The sequence below is a fragment of the Arvicola amphibius genome, chromosome 1 (assembly GCF_903992535.2).
Source record: "Arvicola amphibius chromosome 1, mArvAmp1.2, whole genome shotgun sequence".
Classification (NCBI taxonomy): domain Eukaryota; kingdom Metazoa; phylum Chordata; class Mammalia; order Rodentia; family Cricetidae; genus Arvicola; species Arvicola amphibius.
In genome coordinates this window covers 1,182,100-1,198,331 of record NC_052047.1, presented here as the reverse complement: position 1 = coordinate 1,198,331, position 16,232 = coordinate 1,182,100, and the positions used below count along the sequence as shown (strand labels likewise).

The 16,232-nt window shown below is 50.5% G+C and overlaps 1 protein-coding gene across 1 annotated transcript; it reads right to left on the bottom strand.

Moving 5' to 3' along the window:
* Nucleotides 1-500: 500 nt before the first annotated feature.
* On the bottom strand, nt 501-9,669 carry Gfi1 (growth factor independent 1 transcriptional repressor). The gene is made up of 7 exons (XM_038345457.1): nt 9,615-9,669; nt 7,237-7,406; nt 6,764-6,943; nt 4,910-5,397; nt 4,650-4,787; nt 3,703-3,868; nt 501-1,513 (listed from the first exon to the last, which is right to left on the bottom strand). The coding sequence occupies exons 2-7, from the start codon at nt 7,349-7,351 to the stop codon at nt 1,335-1,337; spliced, it is 1,266 nt and encodes a 421-aa protein (XP_038201385.1). The 5' UTR covers nt 7,352-7,406; nt 9,615-9,669; the 3' UTR covers nt 501-1,334.
* Nucleotides 9,670-16,232: the final 6,563 nt, after the last annotated feature.

Sequence of the window (16,232 nt, the reverse complement as noted above, 5' to 3'; positions counted from 1 at the left end):
CTGCTCTTCTGGATGAACTGAGTTTGGTTCTGAGCACACATGCCTGGCAACTGGCAGCTACTCAATCACTCCAGTACTAGGAGATCCAATGCCCTCTCTAGTCTTAGTGTGTAGGTACGCTCATGTGTGCATATCCATGTGCAAACAATGACACACAGACACATAACCAAAAATAATAAAAATAAATCTTCTTTTTAAAAAGAAATAAGTATCTCTGAGGCATAAAAAAGGGAAAAATATGGATACTTGAGCAATTGGTATCCACTCTGGTATTCCTTGGCGGCCCTCCAGTTCCAGCTTCCCCCACAGGAAAAAAAAAATAAAAACACCAGTGGCCTTCCCCTGAATTTCTGATCTAATGAAAGGCAATTTGTAATAGTCTTAATACTTTATTAATTTAAAACAACATTCTAATAAATATAATCTAACATACATAATGCACTCAAGAAGATTTAGAAACATTTACAAAACCTCACAGTAGAAAGACTTCTCTCCTAGATGGTACACAAGGGGCAGGAGTTGAGAGTCAATGCCTTTGCCCCACATCTACCAGCCCAGGCTGGTAAAGGATCCACTTAACAATAAAAACTGGATTTGCCCATGAATTTTTAAAATGACCCTCCAGTTGCTTTTTGTTTACACTTGCGAAGCCCCAAAAGTGTCAAGTAGGAAGTCTGAATATTTGTGTGGTCTTTCAGAACTCCCTTGGAGGAGGAGAACACGGGCTCTAGCTACTTTGAGATTCAACCGCTAGCATTTGAGGGGCAGGGGCAGCTGACTTCAATCTCTGGCTCCCCAGTTCCTTACTCTGATAAGCTGCGGTCAATAACACTTGCTGAGTAGATGAAGGACATCTTCCCACAGTGCCACCTCCTCGGATGACACCACAGAGGACCTCTGAGTCCCTCTCATCACCAAGTCCACTTTTTTTCCCCTGCTTCTTTCTGACAAGCTTGACGGTGGTGCGTCTGGTGATTTCAAAGGAATGAAGCCCCTTCCCTAAACCAGTGTCTTCAGAAGAGTAATGCTCGTCCTTTCTAAATAATGCATCAGCCAGTGACCAAAGTGAGTTCTTTCCTGCCTGTGAGACAAGAGCAGAAAAGCGAAAGCCTGGGAGGTGCGAGATTTCATCGGATCCGCATCTTCAGACAATTGCTGTGGTTGTGGCTCCCACTCTGAGCTGACCTTTGCAAAGGGAGTTCAGTCCCCAGCAGCTTTGGGAAGGAGGGTGAAGGGGAAAGCCATAGTGAGCTTTGCCAGGGTCTGAGCAGGGCTGGGAGGCAGGCAGTCCTCTACAGTAGTGTTCGCAGCTGCTGTGCAGACGGCCACCGTGCTCATTTGAGTCCATGCTGCGTCTCCCGGTGCCGCCTGAGATCCACCTTCCTCTGGAAGCCCTTCCCACACAGGTCACAGCCGAAGGGCTTGAAACCCGTGTGCTTTCTGCTGTGGGTAATGAGGTTGGAGCTCTGACTGAATGCTTTGCCACACACCTGGCATTTGTGGGGCTTCTCACCTGCAAGGATGGAAGACCAAGGGCAGGAAGTATGAGCCTATGATAAAACTGGCAGGGACCCGTTGCTACCCGCACGCCCTTTCTAGCAGCTGGTTAAGACCTTCAAGACGTTGGAGGGTGATGGGCTGCGACATGAACCAGCTCATGACCTGCAGCTTGGTACCAGTAAAACACGGGTGCACCAGGTGGAAGGAGACTTTTTGAGTGGAGGCTCCCAGCCAAAGGTCTCAAACGGTTTCCTGCTAAACGGAAACTGAGCAAAGGCCACGTGCCCTCCCCAGCTGAATCCACCCCGGAGGACTCGCCTGCCTGACTTTTAGAAGCACAGGGCCCCCAGCAGATGTTCGGCAGGAGGTGGGAGGGGCCGTCCTACAGACCCTATGACTGCTTTCGTCAGAGGAAGTTTTCAAATCTGAGTTTCCAAGTGGGTGTTGTTTTGTGTGGCCAGTGAAGCTGTCTTCTTTTCTCGCTCTTGAAACACACAGGTTTGTCCAATGTCTTAATTTTTTAAAATCCACACGAGGGATTTTAAATCACTTCTTAAGGTTGTCTGTTCTATCTTTTACTTTCTTTCTTCCTCTCTTTGAGGTTTTAAATCACAGGATTCTTAATATGCCAACAACTCTTCACTACAGATTAGCAGATAACAGGCACACACAAGAGGGGAAAATTTTAAAAACAGGTAAAAGGAAGAAAGCCAACAGCTTTTGTCTTTCCCTGTCTTGTGAAAAGGTTAAAATTGGGGCAAACAAACACATTCCCAAATAGTCCCTTCATGACTCTATGGTTGAGAATTGGTCTTGGGGAAATAAAACAAGCAAACAAAAACTGTGTGTGTGTGTGTGTGTGTGTGTGTGTGTCTGCCTGTCTGTCTGCTTGTTCTTAAGGAACCTCCTGTGTGTTCTTTTCTCTCTTCATGCTTAAGATTTCCTGACAAGGACTCACCCAGAGAAACTTGCTCTATTCCTCAGAGTCAAACATATCTGTGGAATGAATTCTAGCCAGAATATAAATGTTTAATAAAGACTTGGATGTGTCATTCAGTCAAGATTCTAGTTGCATTTTGATAAGTGTCTTGAATAACCTATAAAGGAAAATTTTGGGACAAAGGGGCATGACCAAAGTGTTTTTTTTTTTTTTCCTGAGTTTTCTGATACAAATATCTACACTGTTCACAAATGTTTAAAACATGGATTGTGGGCTCCTGGAAGGCACTGTGATTTTTTTTTTTACATATTTACTTACTAATTTTTTTTTTAAATACAGGCTATTACTATACAGCCCTAGCTGGCCTACAATCCACTATGTAGCCAAGGCTAGTCTCCATGCGCAGGGATCTGCCTCCTGTGCGCCACCACATCCAGCTGTGGTTTGATTTAAAGTGATGTTCATGAGCTCCAGTAAGGTCAGAGATTTTGGTCTCATGTAACCGTCATGTTGGCTATTACAGGAAACGCTCTTAGGGGCAGAGAATCACTTAGTTCACACGCTTCCACACTAAGCCCACTCATCTGTGGCTGAAGTGTTGAGGAAGGAGTCCCAGGCTGGAAGCCAGAGCACTAGGATTTACTCAAACTGACTCTGATAAATCGCTCGATGTCTGGACAGTAAAAGAACCTCACTTTACCGTACAGAGCAGCAGGAAAACAGAAGGGAACGGACAATCTGAAATACTTGGGTATTTTTAAAACATTGTAAGAGGTTAGGAATAGTCACGGTCAGGGAACAAAATTGTTAATGTTTTGAAAAGAACAACAAATAAGAGAAGTTTCCAACACTAACCAACTCCACAACTGAAAGTCTAATATAACAAACAGGTGGAGGCCACATACATGTGAGACCTCCGACCAGCACACCTGAAGCTGAGCCCTGTGTGCCTCTATTGCCCATCTCTAGAATGGAGATGGGAACACAGGCTTAGCAGAACACTTGGTAGCATTTGCCTTCCTTTTTCTACTCAGACAAGATAAACTCTTATAAAAACGAAGTGCAGGAGCCACACATGAATTCTGATGGCCGTAGTAAAACCTGGGAGGTCTCTGATGTTAACATAGAGGAAGATACTCCTTCATACCCAATGACAAGGTCTCTCTGGGGGAGAACTCCTGCACCACCCTGGAGCCAGATTATCAGAGGGGAGTCACCTTGGCTCCCAAGCGCCTCCTACAAGCCCGGCCCCTTCCAGTCACCTGTGTGGATGAAGGTGTGTTTCTTCATGTCGGACTTCTGGTGGAATCTCTTGCCACAGTACTGACAGGGGTAGGGCCGGGTGTCCGAGTGAATGAGCAGGTGTGTGGACAGCGTGGACGACCGCTTGAAGCTCTTGCCACAGATCTTACAGTCAAAGCTTCGTTCCTGCAGAGGGGACAGAAAGGGAGAAGGAGAAATGCATCGCTCCTCCATAGGGTGCCGCCCTCAACGCCGTGGACAAACCTCTGGGAACCAGAGTCCTCCTCTTTTCTCCCTTCCTCCGTTAGTTTCAATCCCCACCCATCCTTCAACACCTCCTTATTAACATGCTTTCTGCCAAAACACTTTTCAGCCACAACCCTCCACACCCCAGGGCAAAAGCATAGCTCCACCCTGCATTTTTGACACCCATTGGCAGATTTCTTCACCCTCCTCGAGATGACCCCCCACCCTAGTTACTGTGGGTTTGGAGGAGATGAGCTGTTGTCCTGGCCACTTGTGTAGCATTTCGCTTATAATCACTGTACAGGCGTCCGCCAAGGACCTGCTGTGCTGCGTGAGTCTCAGGTGTCGGAAGCCTTGGACTTAGGCAACAATTATAAACGAATAGCGCAGCGCGTACACTGGATGCTGTAGCTGAGCTGAGTCCCTTTCATGCCAGGCAGGAAGGATGAAGGGAACACAGAAAAGAAAAGGCGGCAGCAGCAAACCTTCCTCCTGTCCAACAGAACTCCACCGCTGGAAGCTGACAGCGGGGCAGGACCACAGTCTAAGATTGCCGCAAACCCCGGCCCTCTCTCACCCACGTTTCTCTACACACCTAAATCAGAGCAAGCAGAAGGGGCACCAGAAGGAGCCCGGAGACAACGGAAACGTGGCCGGCGCTGCATGGACACGCGACTGAAAGGACCCCAGGACAGCGTCAGGCCTCCAGAGCCCAGCTTACCTGCGAGTGCACGGCTTTGTGCTGCTCCAGGCTCACCGCGTGCCCGAAGGTCTTGCCGCACATCTCGCACGCGAATGGTCTCGTGCCGCTGTGGGACCGGCGCACGTGCACCTCCAGCCCGTGCGGTGTGGAGAACACCTGGGGGCAAGTGGGGCCAGGGAGAAGGCCGCTGAGGCGGGTCTCGGTTTGTGGACGCTGGAGGGTCACGGGCTGGGGGCGCAGGCGCAGGGCTGAGAAGGCCAGGTGCGCGGGAACCTCACCTTGCTGCATTTGATGCATTTGTAGGAGCCACCGCCCAGCAGCAGGCGGGTGCACAGCAGTTCTGACTCCACCTTGACGCCCACGCTCTTGTCTGCGTGGATCTCGTGGCCGCGATCTTGGTACAGCCGGCCCGCTGCTGCGTTCGGCCGTTCGTAGAGCCCGGCCGCCGAAGGCCCGAAATCTCCGTAGAGCCCCAGGCCAGAGCCGCCGGTGGCTCCGCCCGCAGCACCGCAGGTCCCTGGTGGCCCCGCACCGGCTCCGCCCGCAGCCGGCTCAGGGCCGTACAACGGGGCCGATTGGCCCGGCTCCCCGCCGCGCTCGCAGAAGAGGCTCAGGCCGGCGCTGCGCTCCAGGGCGGTGCACTGCCGGTAGCTCTGCACCAGGTGCCGCAGGTCGGACCCCGCGAGGCCGCTCCAAGCGTAGGGCTTGAAAGGCAGGGTGTAGGGTTGAACTTCGTCCAGAGACCTGCACAGCGACTTCTCAGAGGCTGTGGAGGCACAGAAGGCCGTCGGGTCAGGTTCGAGGCTGCTGGGCAGAGCAGCGACCAAGGTTTCTAGCTGGTTAGAACGCTCAGAATCCAGGACACCCTGGGGAAAACTCAGTCAGGCCCGCGGGACTTCCCGGGCCTAAGGCAGGGCAGCAAAGTGAGGCTTAAAATGGCATAGAACGAGGAGATCGGAAAATTCGATTGGTTGGTTCTCTGGCTGGACCCCCATTCCCCAACACCTGCCAGTCCTGTTGGGAAAGACGTCTAGAGCTTAGGCCTAGGGTCCTGCTACAAGATCCTGGCCTCTCCTACTCCCTTCAAATTCCCCAATTAATTATTTTCTTTTGTGATAAATTATGAAGAAGGGTCAAACAAACAAACTTTGGATAGAAACTAGCTAGAAACACTAGACCGAACAGACTGAAATGCCTTCAGAGCTCTCGAAACTGTGAAGGTGTTTAATGTGTTCAGCACGGGGCAGCAGGGACGGACTCGAAGCACGCCCATACCTGATACATTTCTGATAAAAATTATTTTTACAGTTAAGAGTTAGCCACCACCTTCGGGAGAACTCCCCTTCCCCCACACACGTCAATTGTGCTGAAACTGGATACTGGATGGGTATTGAGTGAATGTACCGCACACTTCATGGGGGGGGGGGCTGCTCTGTGAGAGGTTGCGGGAGTCACACACACAGCCAGAAAGAACCCTTTGCTTGCAGGAGTAGATGAGCTATCTTTTAAAACCAGTACTATGACCTGGAAATAACCGACCATTGGCAGGATTTGTATTGATCTGCTCCTTCCTTACTTTTGTCAGGACCCGAGATACTCCCGCTCAACCCTAGTCACCTGGTTTGCAGGAAGCTCAGTTGCTCCCTGGAAATGAACCCCTGCATGCTGGCCCCCCCGAGACTGGGTTTTCCTAGCAGAGGAGGGAAATGAAACTTTCAAAGACAGAGTCAAGGAGCTGAGATTTTCCTCGGCAACCTCGCTCTCCAGTGTGGCATCCGGGTCTGTCCGGCGCAGACTGCCAGGTCTCTTGTTTGTGGTATTCGTGTCTGCGTCCTGAATTCTGGGCTCTGACACTTTCTAAACAATGAATTTTGGTCAGAAAAAGAAATGTCAGCCAGATGAAAGGACCGACTCATTTATGGCAACTGCCAGTTCCAGGCAACGAATTAAGGGCCAGCCTGGAGCTAACCGCCTTGGAATGAGGCAAAGGGCACTTAGGGCAAGTCGTCCAGTACGATGAGGCTTGATGCCTCCCCCTGGACCCCGTCCCCTTAGGAACCTGCTTCCCAAACAGGCTCTCTGCTTCCCTCTGTGCTGCGGGGTCCCCGACCTCTGCCAAAACGGGTCCTTACCTGGAGACACCGAGGGAGAAGGGGGCCTCCAGAAGTCCTCGAACTCGGAGCTCTGGTCACAAAAGCTGCTTTCGCAGCTGTCGGGGGTCGCGGAGGCTTTGTCATGAGCCTCGGTTAGCTGAGAGTCGGGGGACAAACGGTCTCGGGGTGCCGTCTTCACGTCGCCTGCATCCACAGGGTCTATGGAGAGGAGTCAGAAGGGAAGTCAACGTAAGCCTGGCTGGAGTGGTTCCACTGTGTCGCCTGCGTCCTCCTCTCTCCACTCAGACCCAGCCGGGAGCCCTCCCAGATTCAAGGGTCTACTACGGGCCGGTAGGGGCATCTCTAGCAAGCTCGGCAGAACCGGAGCACCAGGAAACAAACAAACAAAGCACCCTAGGGGCGTTGGGGTAGTCTCCCCTGGTTCTAGGAAGCGAGGTGGCTTGGAGCAGAGTCGGCGTCCCTGCCCCGCCCTGTCCCTGCGCGCCTCGCACCTGCTCTGCCCGGTGCGGGCACAGTCTCCAGACGGAGAGAGTAGTCTGGCCCCGGGGAACGCGGTTGGTGGTAGCTGTGCGCCTTCTTGCTCTTGACCAGGAAGGAGCGCGGCATGATGGCCAGCCTCTGGATGAATGTTTGGATCCTCAGCTTGAGGTTACTCCAAGTTCTGAGAGGAGTCAAGAACCGGGTGGAAATGCGGGTCAGCACCGATGGCGGCTGTAGACCGCACCCAGGCTAAGGGAGAGTACGGGCTAGGGAGGAGAGAGGGAGGTCCGCGGGAGGAGGGGCTTGGCCCCCAGGCGCCGCGCTCACCAGGTGGCACTCGGACAGGTGGCGCGAGTCCGGGCCTCCGCTGCCACTGCCACGGCTCAGTGGTAAAACCTGTCCCTGAGATCTGGCTCAGGTCCCTTTCCTCGGCCCTGCCCACGCCCTAGCCCCTCCCCTTCCCTAGCAAAGCTCTCCCATCAACTCTCCAGTCCATAACTGGCCCGTTATCCCAACTCAACCTTGCAATGCCCGCCTGGAACCTTCTGGACTGAGGAGAACGAATGGGCCGCGTTGGATTAGATTAGTTTAGGTGGTCAGGGTGCATCAGTTGTTGGGACCCGGAAGGGGCACGGATGGAGTCAAGACCGCCAAGAGTCCCGGGACAAACAGAAGCGAAAGAGGAGCATACTAGGCAGGACTGGTTTGCTCAGGGATTGTGTGCAGCTGAGGCTGGAGCAGAGAGAGGCAGGAAGCCAGAGGGACAGGAAAGTGAGGGGTGGGGGAGGTGGCAAAGGACCAACACTTGCCCCAGGAGAAACGCCCTCTGGAAAAAGTTAGCCTGGAAGCCAGTGGTGGTGCCGGCACTAGCCAGGAGAGTGACCGCTGTGAAATAGCCCAGACCCGACAGGCCTAGCCTCGGCAACTATGTCCCAGGAAGAAGTATTTTTCGATCTGCTCACCAATGATCTTGTCCTAAGGAACTTGAGGCTGAACTGCGTGTGCACAGACTGCCAAACACGCGGCGCCCAAATCCGTGGAGCAGCAACGGTTTAGGGGGCCAGACAGACGAAACCTGAGCGCGTGCGAGCGATCAGTGGCCAGAGGCCGGGGGTCCCCGGAGCCAGCATGGCTGAAAGCTGGCGTCGCTCTCATTAACCCCCAATCAGTTCACCTAATCTCGGGTCGAAACCTGAACCCGGCGGGGAGGCGGGGCTGCTACTGCGTCCCAGCTCCAGGTCGGCGGGGGGGGGGGGGGGGTGTGAAGGGGAGTACGCCGACCCTGAGGAGGCCTATGTTAAACGAATGTGCGCCTGCCTCCGAGGTCCTAGGCGATGGGGTCGGTTCCCAAGCCGGCGGGAACGGCTGCGGCGAGCTCAGGGACCAGGGCTCAGGGAAGTCCAGGCGGACAAACACTTCTGGTCCTTGCTCTTCGGCGGTTTGTTTAGACTGCGGAACCCGAGCTGCTTCCCTCCCAGGGCACAGAGCACACCTGACGTCCCCACTTTAAAGGAGACTAGGGATTCCCAACCCTAGTGTGTGGTCTTTCCCCGGAGGGATGGGAGAAAACTATGCTGGGAATTGCTGCAGGAGAACTAGGCTCCAGAAGGCCTGGGGGCGAGCGTGTCACACTCCTTGGTCAGGGTCGGCTCCCAGGACCCGGGCTCCGCCGCCTTAAAGCCCCTGACTGACTGTACGGCCAGAGGCTCCAACCAAGAAACAGTTCTTAAAGCAAGCATGAAGAGAAGGAAAACAGAGCAAGGGTCCTGGGGACCTTGGTGAGGCTCAGGCCGGCGTTGGCCAGGAGCAAGACCCGTGGGAAGCAGAAGGGCTGCATGATTCCGCGGTGGGTCGGCGCGTCAGCAACCACGCGGGACACGGTAGACACGTCCTCGCTCCAGCCACAAACCTACGCCCCTCTAGCACCCTGGAGGGCTTTGCTGGTTCCGGGTAGGAGGGGGGGGGGATGGCAAGGCCCAAGGCCCGGCGCGTGGGAAGGCAACCTCGTGCTGCAGCTGGCGTCCAGGGGGCGGGGCGGCACGCTCCTGGCACTGCGACCCGCCAGGCTTCCCCTGGTCATCTGAGGCCGGGAATTAGGGACCTGAAGGCAAAGGCGCTCAGGAGCAGTATTCCAGAGCCCAGCTGCCGCCACATGCCCACCAGATGGTTCCTTCCCACGTGGATCCCACTCCCTAGCTAACCTCCAAACCTTGTGCCCCCAACTCCAGATCTATCGCTGCACCAGTTTGGTGCCTTCAGAACCCTGCCCCTGGAGCTCTGCAGCAGGTGGGGACCCGCCAGCGCCCTCGGGACGTCCCCTAAGTGGCAGTGTCCTCCTACCAGTCCACCCCCGCCTGGGCGGGAGGCACAGCAGTTTCAGCAAACCTACCTGCGGGGTCAGGGCGCGGGCACCGAGCTCTGAGAGTGTGCAAACTGAATCTTGCTTTCGGGAGAGACTGATCTGTCTTTCTGACTTTTTTTTTTTTTAATCTCCTTCTGAGCTCAGCCCCCAAAACCGCAAACTTCACTTCCTGAGCGTTAGAGGCGCTTGCTAGCCCTCTCAGACCAATCCCCATCCCCCAGTGGGGCGATGGGCCACGAGCCTCCTTTGCGCAAGGGGTCAGGAGGCGACGGAGGGGGGGCATTCTTGCGGCGAGCTTCATGGGCACCCCTCAGCAGCCCTCCCCAATTTGTTTGTCTGTGAGACCAGGGGCTATCTATGGAGGACCCGGGAGGTCTGAGTACCCAGCACTAGAAATAACTAGAAAGAAAATCGAAGTATTCTTGGCTCCTGGAGACTTCCGCAGCGAGAAGTCACAGATTCAGGACACAGATTGACGGGAGAGGTGGGTGCGGGAGGGGGGGGGGCACTCGGCTCGCACGAGGTCTCTCTGGCCCTCTGGCCGTGGGCACCCCAACCCTGTCGTCTGTTTAGGCAGCGTCGCCCCCGGATCGCGGCCATGAATCACCGGACCCCGGTGCCGCCGGCCTGGAGCCCGGCTGGTGACCACCGCGTCCGCAGAGCGAAACCTGCGCCGCGGCCCCGAAATAGCTTGTTATGGAAACACTTGAGGATAAATACGCCCAACGAAGCTGAAAATACCTTGACACCCAATCCCAGAGGTTTGCTCATTTCCCTTCGGATTTAGGTAACGGTTAAATTTGGAAGAGGTGGGCGAGCGCCGACCCAGCGAAGAAGGGCCGGACTGGCGCGTCCCGCGGGCGCCGGTGGCATCGGTGGGCGCGTCCTTCCCGCCCCGGCCCCCGCCTCGCGCTAGCTTCCGGTGGTCGGAGCTGCGAAATTAAAGGCGCGGGGGCCGAGGTTCGCCTGAACCCGCCCTGCGGGGCCCAGGCCGGGGGCGGGGGGGCTGATTTGGCGCCTGGGGCTGCTGCCAGGTACTGGGCCTGGGGGACACTGTTCTGAAAGGACAACCCCCGAAAGTAATTGCAAAGTGAGGGCTTCGGGAATAATGTCCACCGAGGGCTCGTCCTCAGTGGAGGTGTGGAATTAGCACTTGATAGCAGGGGGGAAATACTCAAACTTCACTCTTCTGCAAGAAAAAAAAAAAAAGAAAGAAAAATGCAGTCACTTGAGACTGTATATTATGCTGTGTGGCAGTGCGTGCACTGTGTACACTCGGTGCCTTCACCCTCTCCTCCCTTGCAGGGGTGAAGCCGCTATCGGCCCTGTGCTCTTCCAAGTGAGCTGGGCTGGGTTTTGAGCGCTATTTCGTGCACTATAATTCTGCAATGAAACACTGGGGGACCAGCGATGACCTGCAGAGCTTGGCGCAGCGGGGGGGGGGGAGGGGGGGGGGAGACACCAAAATATGTTCGAGCGTTTGTCTTGTTAGCTCTTTGAGAATGAAGTCCTGGGATTTGTACTTGCTAAGCACATGGCAATGAACTAAACCTGTATCTATCATATTTTAGATTAATCCAAAATCGTTATAAGGAAAAAGGGCTTTTCCATAGGAAAAATGGCTATTTTTTCACTGTAAAATGTGGGGAATATTTGGTTAACATTGCTTCGCGTGTTTTAACAAACTTAGCATCTTATCTACCCCCTACAGCATAGATCAGTGCTGCCTGCTAGGACACACATCCTGTCTGCTAAGCTGCCCTCAGGTACAGGATGCTCAGCACACCCTTTCTTTATAGATCATGCAGAGGTGTGCAATCTTAAAGGGTCACACATACGGAATTAGCTAAAAGGAAATCAGGCATTTTCTATTAATAATTTATTTATTGTGTGCTTTGTCCTGTCCTCTTATAAATATCTCAGAGTAGTTCCAAAGTAAATGTTTCCCTTGTTATCTTGTATTATTTTTGACGAGGGGAAAAAATCAAAATTTTAGAAGAAAATGACAAATGTGACAAAATTGAATTTGTTATTAACCAAATTACAAAAAAAAAAACGTAATGATGAAACTGTTTTTTCATAGAAGCCAGCTCAGAGTCAAAATTTCCCATCCAGGCTCTCTGACTAGTCAGCAGTTTAGTTAAGTACTGCTGGAGGATCCATGGATCCTCAAGCAACAATAAAACCCTTCCTTAGGCCAGCCTAAATCACCCTGTTTTCATTTTGCTGTCAGCAGCCTCTTGGGATTTCTGACTTGGCAAATAAAACTGGGAGCTGGGGCAGGGGTCCTCTGAAGCAGGTAAGAATCAGATGGCATCAGAAAGGACTTCTGGAGGTGTATGTGTTGTGTGTGTTGAGACAGGATTCCCATCCTTGGGGAGCATAAGAGGAAGGCAGGGAGAAGGGATCCAGAGAGATAAAGAGGCTAACAAGAGAAGGAGGGTGGCAGGAAGCCATACCTGACTAGGACAGTCCAAGGACCTGTCTCTGGCTTAGCACTTCAAATCAGTTCTTTTTATACTGAACTGAAGGTAAAGAGAGTATCAGCCAGCATGCTGCGAGCTTTGCAACACACACACACACACACACACACAGAGAGAGAGAGAGAGAGAGAGAGAGAGAGAGAGAGAGAGAGAGAGAGAAAATCCTCTTCATCTTCCTTTGACAATGGAAATCTGATGAAGACAAAGGTACTTGAAAAAATACATTTACTTTTTTTCCAAGCAATTTACTGATTTTTTAAAAAGTAATATTAACAATATGCCTGTAGATGCTTAATGCCAAATGATTTTGTCTTCCAAACATTTCAGGTATCTGGCCAGTCAGCTGTCTGTTTGAAGGACCATCTCATATATCTATTGAGAAGGACAGTAAGGATCTGGCATGCAAACTCATCTCGGAGCTCAGAAGGCCGTGGCAGGAGAGCCACACGTCAAAATTTAGACTTACTTTCAAACAAAATGCTTAAGACATGAAGCAATGAGATATTACTCCTGGCTTCTTTACCGCTAAAATGCTGTCCTGGAGGGCTTGGGAAGAGTGGAGACCAAGAAACCCCAGAGAGGGCGCTGCTTGTACTCCCAGCATGCATTCTGGTAGCTCAGAAATGTTACAAGAAGGGGAAAAGACTTCATGCCTTTTGAAGGCAGATGAGATTATCGGTCTTTATTTTGCCAAATCAACCCGATACCGTGGGCAAGCTAGCGCAACTTTGCCAGCTGTTTCTCACCAGGAAGGCAGACCATCAGCCTCCACTGTAGAATAGGGGCGGAAAAGTCCTTTGATGTTAGCTCTTCACAGGTTCACGTGGGGAGTGAGAATGAGGGATTGCTATAAGAGCACCTGAGCCTTAAGAAGATGTTTAAAGGCATTATAAAGTGTATTAATTTGATTAGGAAGAGAATAAAATTCAGTCAGAGAACTTCCCAGGTGTTTTTTCTCCATTCTTGGAAAAAGATAGCAATCTCATAGCTATAATTGTGTGGTTTTTTTCCTAGCATATTTATTTTATAGAACACTAAGATTTTATAGTAAAATTTACTTAAGTAAAAATCATGGCATTAAAACATTATATAGTATATTATTAATATGTATAATTGTTTCGTTTTATGTACTGGCAAAAATACATTTTAGACCTTAATAATCTTTTATCATTTTAAATGCTGTAAATGATCTGTTAACTGTAATTTTCCTAACCACTCACCTAAGCATTTAGCTTTCTCTCTCTCTCTCTCTCTCTCTCTCTCTCTCTCTCTCTCTCTCTCTCTCTCTCTCACATAAACATTCAACCTGCATTCCCATCCTATTCCTCATAGGCCCTCAATATTCCTCTCTCTCTATCTCTCTCTCCCCCCTCTCTCTCTTCCCTCCCCCTCTCTTCTTATTTTTAATTAATATGATGTGAGTTTTCTTAACACTGTTCCCCACTTTCTTTGTACGTGGGTACATGGTGCTGGGGATGAACCCAGACTTTGTGTATGCCCTCACTCCAAACTCTTTCTTTAAGATCTATTTTTAAGAGTGGAGTTTCTAAGTTCAACAGTGAATATCTGAGTGGCCCTTGATACATACTAGAAATGTTTTCAGTAAGTCTTGGGTGATACATAAGTCAAAGAATTCATATCAATAAATAGCTAAAACCCTGTGAAAGACCACCATAGAACACTGTAGAATTGGTCTTTACTTTAGCACAAGCGTTTGTTGTAACAGTGGCCACACCCTTCATATATATTGCTGTGGTTGTTCTCCGGTATTAAAAAAGAAGCCCATTTGAGTTTTGTCCTTGGATAAACCGTCTTAGTGCAGTCAGAAAGAAGGTGAAGTGCATACTTTTTCTAAAATATTTAAATTCAAAGAAATTAAATACAAAGTGACAGGTTTATCAGATAAATAATTGCCCCTCAGCAGGTGAGATGGGCAGTGGAGGAGGGGCTGCTGGCTGCTGGCTGCCAAGCCAACACCTGAGTTGAGAGAGAACCGAGTCTCACAAACTATCCTCTTCCACATGCCCCCCAAAATAAACAAATTCGTAATTAAAATAAAAACCCTCCTTTTATGAGAAGCAACATATCAAAATAACATTCAAGATTGACATTAGTCAGAGTATGGTTTGATGGTCACCACTCATGGTCAGTAGGCATGCGAAAGCCGGAAAGTAAGTTTAGCCGAAATCCAGCTGTAAGCAAATGAATATAGCATGTCCACCAAGAGTAAGACCTGCCCCTCTTAAAATGCTTTTCGTGACTATCGCCCCATCCTGAGTGTGTGAGAGACAGACTCACTCACTATCTCAACATGCCCTCCCTTGACCCCGTTGGTCTTTGTAACACAGAATCAACTTTTATTTGCTGATAAGTCTTGGTATTTTTCCATTTAGAAACCTTAAAATTTGTTTTTTTTTTAACAGACATCTTCATGACCCCATTTTTTCTGAGACAAGTTTTTACGATGTGGTCCTGGTGGGGCTGGAACTTGCTCTGCAGACCAGGCTGTCTTCAGAACTGTGACCCCCTCTAGCACCACGCCAACGCTGCTGTTATAGGATGAGCCATGTCTGGGAAAGACCCCTTCATCTATCAACACTACGAATCTTATAAACATGAAGAAAAATGTTACCTTCCTTTAGTAAATATTTCCTGACTGGTATGTTTAAATCTCATTACTTTATAAAACATGATATCACTAAAACGTAAATTCTTACATGACAGATTTCACACATCTAAGGAGGGAGGGGCTGTTAGCTTTGGCGTTCAGGGTTCACACGTGAGGATGGTTCCTGAGAAGAGACTGAGTAAATAACATATCACAGCATGTGTGGGCTGAACAGTGTGACTCTGACAGAGACAGACTCAGTGTGAACTCTGACGGAAAAAATGTCGATTTTATGTAGTGGATGGAAAAAGCAATGAGAAAGAAAAAACCTTTTGTTTTTCTTTTTAGTTTTCATCATTTCCTCCAGGGATGTTTAGCGAAACATTTTATTCTAAATGGAAGAGTCTACGCATCATAATTTTCAAAAAAAAAAAATTACTCACAAAACCTAGTTCCTCTGGAAGGAATGTCTGACCTGGTATCTAGATATGAGGTAGAAGCTGGGTGTTCTGAGGATTTCAAGCCACTGCTGGAGGCTGGGGATCAGCCCTATTGAGCTCTCCTGGCACCAGGCTCACCTTCAGAAGGGAGGACAGGAGTAGAGGACCCAGAGGCCCATGGGTGCAGCCTACTCCCGGCTCCCGCTGTCCTTTGTCTCATGAAGAGAATGCTTAGCTGTCCCCCGAAGCAAGGAATCTAGTGGTTTCTGGTTCATGGATCCTTATCCAAGAAGTGGTCTAATGGTCTAACAAGCCCTGGTTTGTGTATTGACACAGGCGTGTGCATGCACACGCAAACACACACACACCACAGCCCTGTAAACACGTGCACTTTTATGCTTTTTCTAGTTCAGTTAAAAAAATTAAAGTGGCCGGGCGGTGGTGGCGCACGCCTTTAATCCCAGCACTCGGGAGGCAGAGTCAGGCGGATCTCTGTGAGTTCGAGGCCAGCCTGGTCTACAAGAGCTAGTTCCAGGACAGGCACCAAAAGCCACAGAGAAACCCTGTCTCGAAAAACCAAAAAAAAAAAAAAAAAAATTAAAGTGACTTTTTAAAGTCCTGTTGATTCAAAATCTCATCTCTTTGCATCGGAGTGAGAAAGCTGTGCACTCAGAGTCACTCGATCATCGTGGGCTTGAAAGGGGATGAGACGGACATGGGGAGGAGAGAAATGCTTTCCTCCCCTCTCCCAAAGACCCCACCCACCACCCCAGCCACGAAGGCTTTCTGTCTACTCTCAACAGGTCAGAAAATAACCGCATTAAAGTTTCTGGAGCAGCACAGCGGTGTGATAGAACATTCCCCTTGAGTGTCTTGTGAAGCCCAGGCTGGCCCTGGGTGAGCTGTGTGCCTGGGATGACCAAGACTTCTGATCCTCCTGCCTCCACTTCCCTAGTGCTGGGATTGAAGGCACGCACCACCACGCTTGGTTAATTCGATATTGGAGACTAAACCCAGGACTTCATGGGTACTAGGCAAGCATGTTACCAAGAGATCTAATCCTGAACACCAGTAAAACATTCATTTTCAAAGTAGAGAGAAGAGAAACTTTAAA